The sequence below is a fragment of the Dipodomys ordii genome, unplaced genomic scaffold, assembly GCF_000151885.1.
Source record: "Dipodomys ordii isolate 6190 unplaced genomic scaffold, Dord_2.0 Scaffold219, whole genome shotgun sequence".
Taxonomy (NCBI): Eukaryota; Metazoa; Chordata; class Mammalia; order Rodentia; family Heteromyidae; genus Dipodomys; species Dipodomys ordii.
This window is the reverse complement of record NW_012267435.1, coordinates 1,336,488-1,350,096: the sequence shown is the minus strand read 5'-3', so window position 1 is coordinate 1,350,096 and position 13,609 is coordinate 1,336,488. Positions and strand designations below refer to the sequence as shown.

At 39.1% G+C, this 13,609-nt stretch overlaps 1 protein-coding gene across 1 annotated transcript in view; it reads right to left on the bottom strand.

Annotated features, from left to right (window-relative positions):
- LOC106000466 (prefoldin subunit 4-like) overlaps positions 1 to 8,825 on the bottom strand; it is a 41,326-nt gene extending 32,501 nt beyond the window's left edge. The window contains exons 1-3 of the mRNA XM_013035739.1: positions 8,775 to 8,825; positions 7,808 to 7,858; positions 4,562 to 4,761 (exon numbers count right to left, since the gene is read on the bottom strand). Of these exons, the coding sequence (XP_012891193.1) occupies positions 4,562 to 4,761; positions 7,808 to 7,858; positions 8,775 to 8,825 (302 nt within the window). The remainder of the gene's footprint in view (positions 1 to 4,561; positions 4,762 to 7,807; positions 7,859 to 8,774) is intronic.
- Between the last annotated feature and the right edge of the window lie 4,784 nt (positions 8,826 to 13,609).

Here is a 13,609-nt window from a genome sequence, read left to right as displayed (position 1 = left end):
CCGGAAGTGGCACTGTAGCTCAAGTGGTAGAGCGCTCGCCTTGAGCTGAAGAGCTGAGGGACAGCGCCCAGGCCCAGAGTTCAAGCCCCACGACCGACCAAAAAAAAAAAAAAAGAATTCAGCCACTACATTTTCTGAGAGCAGGGAGTATGGATACCTTTGTTATCATCCCTGACTTCAGCGGAAATTGTTCCATTTTTTAAAGTTTACCCCCATTTTTTGTAAAATATTAGTTCTATATTTAGTATAGCCTTTGTTATGTTTAGGTTTATTCCCTCCTGACAAAGAATATATGATACACATACTCTACGATATTCAAACATGTTGAAAATTGAACTTATGTCCCTTGCAGGAAATCATTGAACACAATAAGCCAAGCTCACAAAGACAAATAAATATAGTCAATTTTTCCTCATTTGCAGAAAGACTTTTATAAATGACACAAATGGTTGGATGTTGGTTGCTCCCACCTGTAATCCTAGCTGCTCAGGTGGCTGAGATCTGAGGATCACAGTTCAAATGCAGCCCAAGCAGGAAAATCCATGACATTCTTAAAAGCTGGAAGTAGCAAAAATCTTGAATAAACTGTCCCTCAACATTTCAGCAAGAATCAGAATAATTTGTCTTACTAGTTGGATGTCCATGATTCAGAAAAATCATTTTAATCATTGAACCACTGGACCATTCACTCCATAGCCTTTAATATTTCACCTTCATTCCTGACTACATTGGTGAATCTGATTCATGATCCAATCTAATATTCCAGAGGACAATGAAGATAGGTTGATTGATAGGTACCACCAAATGTGTTTACTTCTTGATTTATGGGAACATTCTAGCTACCACAAATGAGAGAAACCATTCAACCAACATTTCTCTGGGTCTAGTCTACTTCACTTAATATAATTTTTCCAAGTCTTTCCATTCCCTTATGAATGGATTCTTAAATATTTGGTAGATGTTAGATAAACCATCTGGTCCTGGACTGTTTTCTTGTCTGGAGGTGTTTCTTTGTTATTTGGCAGTACTGGGGTTTGAATTCAGGGCCTGATGCTTCCTATGCAACAGTGCTGTATAACTTCTGCAACATAGATCTCCAGCTGCTGAAAGCTTTGTTTTTTTTCCTGATAATTATTTTTACCTTTGTGGATTATTTGGACTTTCTAGTTTCTCTGGCAATTTGTGGGTTTCTAGTAATTACCTAATTTGTTAGCATACAATTGTTCACAGTATTCTCATATTCCTTTAACTTTGGTAAAATTGGTTGCAATGTTATGTCTAGTTTCAATTACAGCTCTCATTTCTTAGCATGATTAGGTTTAAAAAAATCTATCAGGAAGTGGTGCTGTGCCTCAAGCGGTAGAGCGCTTGCCTTGAGCTGAAGAGCACAAGGACAGCACCCAAGCCCAGAGTTCAAGCCCCGCGACAAAAAACAAAAATCTATCAATTTTTGTTAACATTTTCAAAGTTAAAACTTTGGATTTCATTGATTCTATTGTTTTTCAGTTTTCTATTTCATTTATCTCCATGGTAGGTGTCATATCCTCACCCTTTCCAGTTTTGGGGTTAGTTGACTGTTTTATCATTAATTAAAGTAGAAAATTAGATTATTTTTGTACTTTTTTATTGTAAAGAGAGGGGTTACAGTTACATGAGCAAGGTAATGAGTACATTTCCTATTGAGCATTGTTGCCTCCTCCTTTATTTTCCCCCTACCATCCCTTCCATACCACCTCCACAGAAAATTAGATTATTAATCAGAAACTTACTACTTCTTTTAATTCCCCTTGAAATTTTCCCTTTACTATATTCTTTACTTTTTGTCATCTTCATTTTTGTTTATAAAGTACTTTCAAATGTTCTTTTGATTTATACTTTGGCTCATTGTTAATGTATACTGCTTGATTTTCACATATTTGTGAAGTTTTCACTTTATAACTTCATTCCATTCTATTGACAGGAAATAATTTGTATTATTTCAATACTTTAAAATGTATTGGGCATTTGTTTTTATGTGTAATATATGGTATATCTCTCTGTGAGAACATGCTAGGGACACTTGAGTAGTATGTATACTCTGAAATTTTTAGTGGAATAATTTATATATGTCTAGCTTTACAATATTCATGCCTTTGTCATTGTTGTGAGAATAAATAGGTAGATAGTTTTATTTATTTTGTCCTGTGAGAATTACAATTAATGTTCCTTTTATAACAATCTTGTTTGAATGTATATCAATAAAGCTTCAATGGCATACAAAACAATTTTCATAGATAGCTCTAAACTCATTTGTGTGATTCTTCTCCCAAATATATCTTTATACATTGTGTATCCATCATCATGAATTTATAATAATTTATTTTGTGTTTTAGCCTTCTAAATCATATGGAAAACAGAAAGAGGAGTTAATAAAGCAAGTATATTATGTTTGTTTTATATTTAATTTTGTTGTTGCCTCTTCCAGGGTTCTTTATTTCTTAATGTGAGTTCAAGTCACTATCTAGAATCTATTCCTTCCAGCCTGAAAGACTTCCTTGGTGACGAACTGACTAAACTTTTCTTTATCTGGGAATACACATTTTTTTGTTTGTTTTTTGCTGGTCCTAGGGCTTGAACCCTGGGCCCAGGCACTGTTTCTATGATTTTTGTGCTCAAGGCTAGCGCTCTACTACTTGAGCAGCTCCATTTCCAGCTTTTTGTGGTTAATTCGAGATGAGTCTCATAAACTTTTCTGCCTGAGCTAGCTTCCAACCATGATCCTCATATTCAGCCTCCCAAGTAGCTAGGACTATAGGCATGAGTCAATGGCGCCTGGCTCTCCTACATGTTTTAAGAATAATTTTATTTCCTCTTCAGAGAAGTGAACTCCAAATAGAGACACAAGTGGTTTTATCTTTCTTGCTGTTGTTTCTAATGTATTTATGATGTATCATGTGATTGTTTTGTTTCTTTTGTATATTCTTCCCCCACAGAATAACCCCTGTTTTCACTGTGCCCTGCATCTGAATATACATTGTTCTAATTTGGGGAGAGGAAGGGAAATAAAATGATGAAATAAAAATATAGATTGACCCATTGTAACAATAAGATGTATAAGACTCTATGTTGAAAATGAACTTTACAACTAAGGGGGGAGAAGAGGTGGTAAGGTGGGGAGGGAAGGGATGGTAGGGGAAAAACAAGAGGAGCTAACAATGCTCAATAGGAAATGTACTCATTACCTTATGTAACTGCAACCCCTCTGTACAGTATTTTTACAATAAAAATATACAAAAAATGAATTTTTCCAAGTATAGAGCTCTTCATTAGCAGTTTTTAAAATTCTACATTTAAATTATGCCATTCCAATGCCTTTGGGACTACATGTTTTTATGAGAAATTTGTATTCTTATTATTAGTTATTATTTGAACACTGAATCACTTTTGCTGCTTGGAACATTTTCTCTCTTTGGCCACAGATGCCACATTTTCTACAGCAAGGCTGAATGGCTGCCCTAAGGATGATAACTTTGGATCAAATGATAAAGGAGTATAACCCCCCTCAATAAAAGGTGGAGATAAAAAGATAAGATTATTTAGAAAGGCAGATAAGCAAGCTGCTAAGGGAACTATCTAGGCAACTCCGCAACAGAATTGCTCATTTGAAAATCCAAAGTGTTTTGTTCCCACATGGTAAGTTTTCCTGATGGACCTCAGTTGATGATTGCAAAGGATAATCTGCTTGTTTTCCAGAAAATAGGCTCCAGGGCTATTTCTCAAGAAAAGAGCCCTTTTGGGGGTGTGGGGGCGGCTGCAATATTAATGCATGGAGTAGCACTGCCATCTGCAGACTTGTGATTCCAACAGCCACCAATTCTGGAGGAAAAGTGACATTTTCAGTTCCTTGTGGTCTGAAGGCATGGAGATCTTAGCTGGAGAAGTCAAGTAAGCTAAAAACAAGGACAAAAGAATAAACTGGTATCGACAAGAGTGGTCCCTGTGATTTGTTTCCAGTGTGGAAAGAATCCTTTTCCTGCCCTTCCATGGAAACCACAGGAACAGCCACAGGCAGGCCCTGACAAGCATGGAATTTTCAGCTGCTCAGGGACTAGGATTAGTGGATTATGGACCTATATGGGAGGAGGGGGGAGAAAAGTAAGGCCACTGTCACTCCTAGGATTCTTCTGCATTTTCCTTCAGTGCTATAGTTATCTGTAGGGTAAGAAATGGCACAAGTGGTATCCAGAACCTACCCTCCAACTGTCCCCTCAGCTCTACCTCTGAGATCTGCAACAGTCTTCTGGACATGCTCCTCTTACTCACCCCAACCTTCTGACATACTTCTCCTGTGGTACTGTCACTGCCTTCTTCTCATCCCTGTGATTCCAAGTACACACTTCAGAGTTAATGAGGCAGAGCAAACTATATTGAGCCTCTCCTCCTAGGAGGTGTTCTCTTTCTCCTAAATCTCTCCTCCCAGGTCAGAAGAACATAACCACCCATGGTGCTCTCTCTCTCTCTCTCTCTCTCTCTCTCTCTCTCTCTCCCCCTTCCTCTTTGAAGCAATGTATATATACTCTACTCTCCTTCCAGCTCCCTCTCTAAAGCTTCAGCATCCACAGCTTTCAGCCTTCTGGAGGCCTCCATAGCACTGATTGCTTCCACCTTCATTCCAATCTGTCCATCAGATCCTTCCTTACCAAGCTTACCTACAGCTATGAACTCTCCCTCTGACAGGCTTCTTCTCCCTTGTCCCTTCTCTGTAACCTCCTGGCAATATACCTAAATAGACAAAGTCTGTACCTTTTACATGGGGACTTTCCCTTTTGTTTACATATAAGAGCTCTCCATCAGCAAGGGAAAAAAACCTCATGAGATTCACTATTTGTTCATTGAGAAATGAGATTTTAGATGAAAACTCTTGATACCTCCAACCACACTGAACATTATTTCTAATATCTGGAGGAGGTGACCTGATCTTATTTGATGTTAGGCTCTTGGCCAAAATGTCTTCTCTCCTTTCTTCTCTGCTTTTTCTGTAGTACTAGGGTTGGAACTCAAAACATTATTTTTTCTGGGCTGGTACAGTACCATTGAGCTGCTCCTCCTTCCCTGCTCTTTACTGGTTATCTCTGGATAGGGTCTCAATAATTTCCCAAGTGTTCATCTGAGCTTCAATATGCCTGCTTTTAACTTTATCATCATTATTGAGCCTCATCATCACTAGCCTTCTTCTATGGAGATAGTTTTATTGACTTTTGTGCCTGGGCTAACCTAGCACCACAGCCTCCCAAATAGCTTGGAATGTTAATCACAAGTTACTGCATCCAACTACAAATTGAAAAGATATCTTTGTGAGATTTTTCCTATTGGATTGGCTTCAAATGGTTACTCACCCATGCTCAGCTTCCTAAACAGCTAGGATTAGAAGCATGAAGCACCTAGGTTCTGCCTCTTTCCATTGTTCTAAGGGCTTGACTTGCAGTTAAACTTTCCTTTGATATATCACGCTCTTCCTCTGTACCACCTGATGCTATCATGCATAAAAGTTTGCCTTTTAGGAACTTAACTTTATGAAGCCCATCATGGTTCTCTTGTATTGTGAGCTCCTAGCACAGGGTTGCTTTCTTTTGGAAGGAGATTATAGAAAAATGGATGAGTCAAGAGCCAGGTATTACCATGAAGGAGGCTTAAGCCAGCCAGGGACTACTTGTTCTTGCAGCTGAGGCTATGAGCATAGCCATGAGCACAGGAGGAAGGATGGAACATGAGACCAAGGTTCAGAGGAGTCTTCAACTACATGCCCAGTGGACTGAGGCTGAATTTTTTGGCCTGAGAGACACAAAATGCAAAGTCAACAACCAGGTCAGTATCACCAGTAGGACCAAGGAAAGAAGTAACATTGATAATAATGTGAGAATGTCACAGATCCCTACTCTGTATCACTATGGACACTCTAAAGCCATACAGACCCCTTTCTATCTTGAAAATCAGAAGTCAGTTACAGTAGAAGTGTGAGAGAGTTCATTTTCACCAAAACAGACTGGTACTTATTTGAATGTACATCATTATTGTATCATGTAGCACTAGAATAGATATAATTCCAGTACTGCCCCCATCTCGCCTATTTATCTAGTTTAGAGCATTGTCAGGATGAAGATCAGGTGAGATAAAGCAAATGTCCCTATGTGCTTATAGGGCCTGAGGGACACAAGTAAATAAGTAATCTCTGTACAGCATCTCCACAGATTCCCTCTTTGCCCTCTCTTGTCAGTCCTCATTGTCACCGGTATGTGGTTCCTTGCCTTCTCTTTTCCCTATGCAAGGAAAAAAATTCAACCCTCATAATGAGATTCCCCATAATGATCACAGAAAAGAGAAAAGAGCAGAAGACATAAACAAAGAGTGGAGTCACAGATGACAATTTTCCCTGAGATGATCATGGTCTTGGAGCTCATCCTTGTTACCTCCTCCCCAACCCTCCATGAACCACAGGCTCCTTGCTCAGTCATTGAATAAAGTAAAATAACATGTATACATTTCATTAATGTAAAGAATATGTTCACTTCCCCTAAATACCCCCCCACTGCTTTGGAGGTACTGGGGCTAGAAATCAAGGTCATATATATGGCAGGTAAAGCTCTCTATCACTTGAGACACACTCTAGCTTTTTCATTTGTATCTCTTTTTTTTTTGAGATAAGAACTTGCTAACCTTGCCTAGGCTAGTCTCAAACTCTAAGTCCTCCCAATCTAACCTTCCAAGTATTTAGGATTACAGACAAGCAACATCACATCCATCTCACTAATATTTAATATTGCATTTTCTGGTAAGTTATTAAGTTTCTTGTTTTTGAACATAGTATGGTTTGAAATCAAAGCATGTATGTTTGATAAGAAATCACTGCACTACTTGATTGACACCATTAAGGCTTTTATTCACTTACATTTGTATTTATATTAGTCTGTTTTAAATGGATCTAGTAAAATCAATGAGGCATTAAAGAAAATAGTTCCATATAGTTCACAGTTTAGGAAGCAAAATTCATACAGCACAATTGTAAAGTGAGGAACCCTTGACTATATCATCACATGATGATGGCAGTGGCACAAACACATATTAAAGATGAAGAGAAATATGAAAGCACAATTACTCTTATCACAGGTCATACTTCAAAAGGAGATAGCCTAGGAAGAATTATCTCAAACCAAGATTAGCCCTACATGCTTGGAAACCAGCTTTTAGAGTTCTGGTCAACCCTACTGAACAGCTCCCACACACTCTTGGCCTTTCAATCCTGAATCATCATTGGTCACAAGAGTCTATTAAGGTTCCCAAACCCCACCCACCTGCCTCCATCTTCTCACCCACCCTTCATGCACCACTGATTTCCACATAGATGTCATGTCTCAAACTCAACAATAGACTTTCAGCACTCATACACTTAGCCAATTAGGATGTATTTATGGGAAGTCCAGCTTTTCCTGTTTTCTGGAGTATATACAACACAATAGAGTCCACGTACTCCAGCTGAAAGTCAATTTGCAGTGGGTGAACCCTCTGCCAGGGAAAGAGGTATTGGGGATTAACATTGTATTAATTGCTGGGTAGGCCCTGTGATTGAAAGCCTTGAAAAAGCCTTAGAGAGGAGTTCCAGGAAGATGGCGGAGGAGAAGCTGGAGGCTAAACAAGCTCTTGCATAGAAAGCAGTTTTAGTGTTCCAGTGAACAGTCCTAAGCCAGAAAATCACATCAAGTGTGCCATCACAGGACAGAGAATTAGGCCAGAGAAGGAAAATCCAGGCAAGGAGACAGATCTGAGCACTTGCCAGCAGCCGTGACTGCAGCTGCAGCGGTAGTGGTTGCTGTAGCCGCCATACCTGCAACACAGAGAGTCCAGGACAAAGGCGCTAGATGCGGCAGGCGAGGGGATTCTACTCAACACCAGCAAGAACTGACAAGGAGCAGACATCTTCATTCTGCAGTTAGCAGACCAGAGACGACCCAGGAACCAAGACTCCAGCATGAGTAGAAGCCTGACATCCTCACTCTTTCTCAGGGAGCAGAGGAGGGAAGGCCACCCCTCCCTCCCCCCACTACCGGAGATCTCCATCTTTGATACAAAGGCCTGGCTGAGCAGCTAGCTCCAACTCAGGCCTTGGAAGAAAACAAGAGTCATTTAACAGGTCACAGGAACCTAACCTGATGTGCCAGGCTCAGCTCCCCCTAGGGAAAAGTCACCCAGCCCAGGCCACCAGCCCCAGGAAGGGCTTTCTTCATTGAGAAACAGAGCCACAGGCTGCCCCTCCCTACAGCAGCCTAGACAATCAATTGAAATTCAGTAAACATAAACCCTGAGAATGGCTCCAGGCTGGGCTCTGTGATTTCTCAGAAGCTAGCTCCTCAGGGAAAAGCTGCTGTTTGATGAAAGGCCTCAACTCTACCCAGAACCTAGCCTCATCACAGGATCTCCAAACGAGAGGAAATAGCCATCTCCCTCTTTTGTGATACTCAAAGCAGATCTCCCTCCCATTGAACTAGCTTGCGAGGAGGATCACAAAATCCTGGGTAAAGCAGAACATTTTTCTGCCTGCTCAAATAAACTGACTTAAGAAACCATCCAAGCCACAGGAAAATTAAACATCACAAGCAGACCAGAGACTCCAACAAGAGACTGGTTATGAAAGACCCCAGACTCCTGGGATACTTTCGTCAACGGGAGGGCGCCCCAGAGACCAAGACTCCAAACCAGTAGATGCAACAAGCAAGAGGAGTTTATTCAGCGTTTGCACAAACGGTCTCTCTGCCTCGGCACAGGAGAGAGCCCCCAATCTCGGTTACAGGCATTCTTAAAGGCAAAAACCACAAGATTAGCATATAACACCAGGTGTCCCCGGGATTGGCCCATTTAAAAGTCACTATGTACTCCAGCAATCATTTTTACTAAGAGGGGAAGTTTATAACACTCTTTGTAAAACAGTTGGCTCAGGGCAAGTCTAGGGGGAGCGGTCACCCTGGAGGGGAGTTTACATAGTTACAGGCTTGTGATTGATTAACATTTGGCCTAGTTTGCTGGACTTGCCAGGTGGTCCTTATCTTGGGTCCTTATCTTGGGTCCCATTCTTGGGTCCCATTTGACCACTTGGGGAATTTTCTTGTTTGTTCTTTATTTATGACCACAGACCTTGTCCTGGGGGGCATCTGGGCTCCAAGACTCTACTCAATTCCTTATTTCCAGAAAATGGGGGGTTAGTGCTAGGCTGAGCAAGTTTACAAAAGCAAAATCAGCAGTTAGTAATTGTAAAATGTATCTCTAATTTTTAATCTTTCAGTTACAGACACAAGGGAGATACAGGATCTTCCCATCCCCCCAAAAATCAAAGAACTCTTTTTCTGTACCTTCTATAAAAATTTTTTTTCTAAAACTTTTTTTTAATTTTTCACTTTAAAAAATTGTTGTTTTCTATTCTTTTTTTCTTCCTCTTATAATTTTTATTTTAGGAGTATATGTGTGTATACTTTTTTTCTTTTTTTCATTTTAAAAATTTGTGTTTTTTTTAGCTCTACTGACCATTTGATCCTTTTTTTCTTTCCTTCTCATTCTTTTCACTTTTTCTTCTCTTTCATTTTTCTTTGCATGACTTAATTGCTGTTCTGCTCATCCTCAGATATACCCGTAGTCGATTATTAGACCTTAGACCCCATTGTTACACACTTAATCCAGAAATTTATTACTCAATTTAAAACCTCTTAGAGTTAAATTCCTTAATAACAGTACTACCTCTTTATACCTATATATATTTTAAGCTTTTTTAAGTTTTTCACATCTCCTTTCTATCCCTTCCTTTCTCTTATTCGTTCTTCCCTGAATATTATGTTTTCAATTTGTATAATTTTTAAGTGTTGCATTTTTTTAATTTTTAATTTTTTGTTTTTCTATTTTTTTCTTGTCTTTTTTATTTCTCTTTCTTCTTTTTTTTCTCTCTCTACTATCATTCTATCCAACATATTTCCCACTTTGAGATTAGGATTTAGTTAACTCTCCCACTGCCTTTCCACATCCCTCTATGCCTATTTTTACCCACATCTCTCCCTAAACCTAATAATTTCTGTTTGCCAAATTCTTCTTTGTGGTTCGTAGCCAATTAATACATAGTTGTTTGATGTTGAATAGATATATCTGTTGAACTAGATTGTATCTGCAGACTTTTGACTGTGCAACTACAGACTTTGGTTGATGCTTGCCTTAAAATAGCGTGCTAGCACAAAACTGGTGTTACTTTCATTCCAAATGGGCAGAGCAACCCAGAAAAACACAAGAAAAATGGCAAGTCCGGGTATCTCAACTCCCACTCGTGATAATCAGGGGACAGAAAAGATAATGAATAATCCAGAGGAGGGTTCCCAAACTCTCAATAGTGTTCTACCAACACTACTGGTAAACATGGTAAATGAAAAGGTTGAAAACCTGCAAGGACTCTGTATGAGCATGATAGGGAGAGAGAGGAAGCAAAACAAAGGTTAATACAGGAATATCATGAGCGTGAGGAAGCTACTCAAAGATTGATACAGGAATTGCATGAGCAGCTTGAGAACACTCAAAGAGAAATAAAGGAATGGCATGACCAGGCTGAGAACTACAGGAACTGCGTGAACGTGAAGAACCTAATCAAAAAGTAACACAAGAATTGAGAGAGCAGGATGAGAATACAGAAAGATGACTAAAGGCATTCATGGAATCCATAAACAGAGAGCTGAAAGAAGTCAAGGGGACCACAAAGGGAATGCTGAATGGAACCCAACAGAAGGAATAGGAGTCCAAGGAAACCATAGACAAACAACTAATTGATTTGAGAATAAACACTGAACACCAAATTAAGGAAGTAAAGAAGTTCATACAAGATCTAAAACAAAGCTCCAACAAAGAATTTGAAGCCATCAAAACAGACCAACTAGAAGGAAAAGAGATAAAAAACAAAGTAGAAAGAATTGAAAGTAGGTTAGGCCATGCAGAAGATCGAATTTCAGGGATTGAATACAGCCTAGAACATACAACGATCCAAGACAAATCCAAGAAATATGATAGATCTATTCAACACTTGGAAGACACCATCAGAAGGCCTAACCTGAGGATAATGGGTGTAGGGGAGCACCTAGAGACAGAAGTGAATGGTCTAGGAAATTTGTTTAACAGGATCCTAGCAGAGAACATCCCAAACATGCAAAAACAAAGGCCTATTCAGATACAAGAAGCTTTTAGAACTCCAAATAGACCAGAGCAGAATAGGATATCCCACCATCACATTATAATCCACAGGATCAATTCAGACCAAGGAAAAGATCCTTAAAGCTGTAAAGGAGAAAAGATCAATCACCTATAAAGGGAAACTAATTAGAGTCACCTCAGATTTCTCAGCGGAGGCAATCAAAGAGAGTAGCCTAGAATGATGTATGCCATGCCCTAAGACAAACAATTATCAACCAAGAATTCTGTACCCAACTAAACTCTCCTTCATAACCAAAGGTCAAATAAAAACCTTCCATAGCAAAGAAAAATTGAAACAATACATCTCCACCAAACCAGCCCTACAAAAGATTCTTAAAGATGTCCTACACATAGAAAACCAACAAGACCACAATAAAGGCCAAGAAACTGCACCCAAACTGAGAATCCAAGAACTATAGGAAGAACCCAGTTGCTGTAGTCCCCAAGAAGGTGGATAAAATGGCAGGAACTCCCAAATACCTCTCAGTCCTATTTCTCAACATTACAGACTGAATTCATCAATTAAGCGACATAAACTATCTAGTTGGATTAAAAAGCAAGATCCTTTTATCTGCTGCCTTCAGGAGTCACATCTTGCCCATAAAAACAAACACATTTTCAATGTGAAAGGCTGGAACAAAATCTACCAAGCAAATGGCCCCCATAAACAGGCGGGAGTTGCAATCCTAATATCAGATAAAATAGACCTCAAATTAAAATTAGTGAGAAGAGATAAAGAAGGTCACTACATACTAATTAAGGGATCTCTCCTTCAGGAGGATATCAAAATCTACCAAGCAAATGGCCCCCATAAACTGGCGGGAGTTGGCAATCCTAATATCAGATAAAATAGACTTCAAATTAAAATTAGTGAGAAGAGATAAAGAAGGTCACTACATACTAATTGAGGGATCTCTCCTTCAGGAGGATATTACAATTCTAAATATCTATTCGCCAAACAACGGAGTACCCAAATTTATCCAAGAAACACTACTTTCCCTCAAATCCCACATAGATCCAAACACATTAATTGTTAGAGACTTTAACACACCACTTTCCCCACTAGATAGATCAACTCGGTAAAAACTCAACAGAGAAACCGCAGATCTAAACAACTGCATAGATCAACTAGATCTAACAGACATCTACCGAATATTTCACCCAGCAGCATCAGAATATACGTTTTTCTCAGAAGCACATGGAACATTTTCCAAAACAGACTACATTATAGGCCACAAAGCAAACTTGTCCAAATTCAGAAACATTGAAGTTATACCTTGCATTCTCTCAGACCACAAGGGAATAAAATTAGAACTCAACACCAAAAGCCACCACAGAAAATCCTGTAACACCTGGAGGCTGAACAACACAATGCTGAATCACGGGTGGATCATGGAAGCGATTAGAAAGGAAATTCAAATGTTCATGATATTCAACAAAAATGAACACACAAATTACCAGCTCCTTTGGGACACAGCAAAGGCAGTACTCAGGGGCAAGTTTATTGCTCTGAGTTCCTACATCAACAAATTGGAGAGATCTGAAACCAACAATTTAATGAGACAGCTGAGCCTCCTTGAAAAACAGCAGCAAGATGAACCCCAATTCAGTAGACGGAAAGAAATAATTAAAATTAAATCAGAATTAAATGAATTAGAATCCAAAAAAACTATAAAAAGAATCAACAAAACAAAGAGTTGGTTCTTCGAAAAACTTAACAAAATTGACAGACCCTTCGCAAATCTACTCAGAAAAAGAAGAGAACACACCCAAATAAATAAACTCAGAGATGAGATTGGAAACATCACCACAGAAACAACTAAGATTCAGAACATTATAAGGGAATAATTCTGAAAACTTTATGATAATAAGCTCGAGAACTTGGCAGAAATGTAACTTTTCCTAGCAAATATTGACATGCTGAAACTAAACCAAGATGAGTTAAACCGTCTTAATAGGTCCGTATCAAGCATTGAAATAGAAACAGCAATAAGAGACCTCCCAGCTAAGAAAAGTCCAGGACCAGATGGTTTTACAGCAGAATTCTACAAGGCCTTCAAAGCAGAGCTCACACCAATACTCCTCCAACTCTTCAATTAAATTGAAAGAGAAACTTCACTATCGAACTCATTCTATGAAGTCATCATAACCCTCATCCCCGAACCAAGCAGGGACTCATCAAAGAAAGAGAACTATAGACCCATTTCTTTGATGAACATTGATGCAAAACTTCTCAACAAAATTCTGACCAATCGACTTCAACAATTCATCCAAAAAATCATACACCACGATCAAACAGGATTCATTTCAGGGATGCAAAGCTGGTTCAATATACGCAAATCAATTAATATTATTCATCACATCA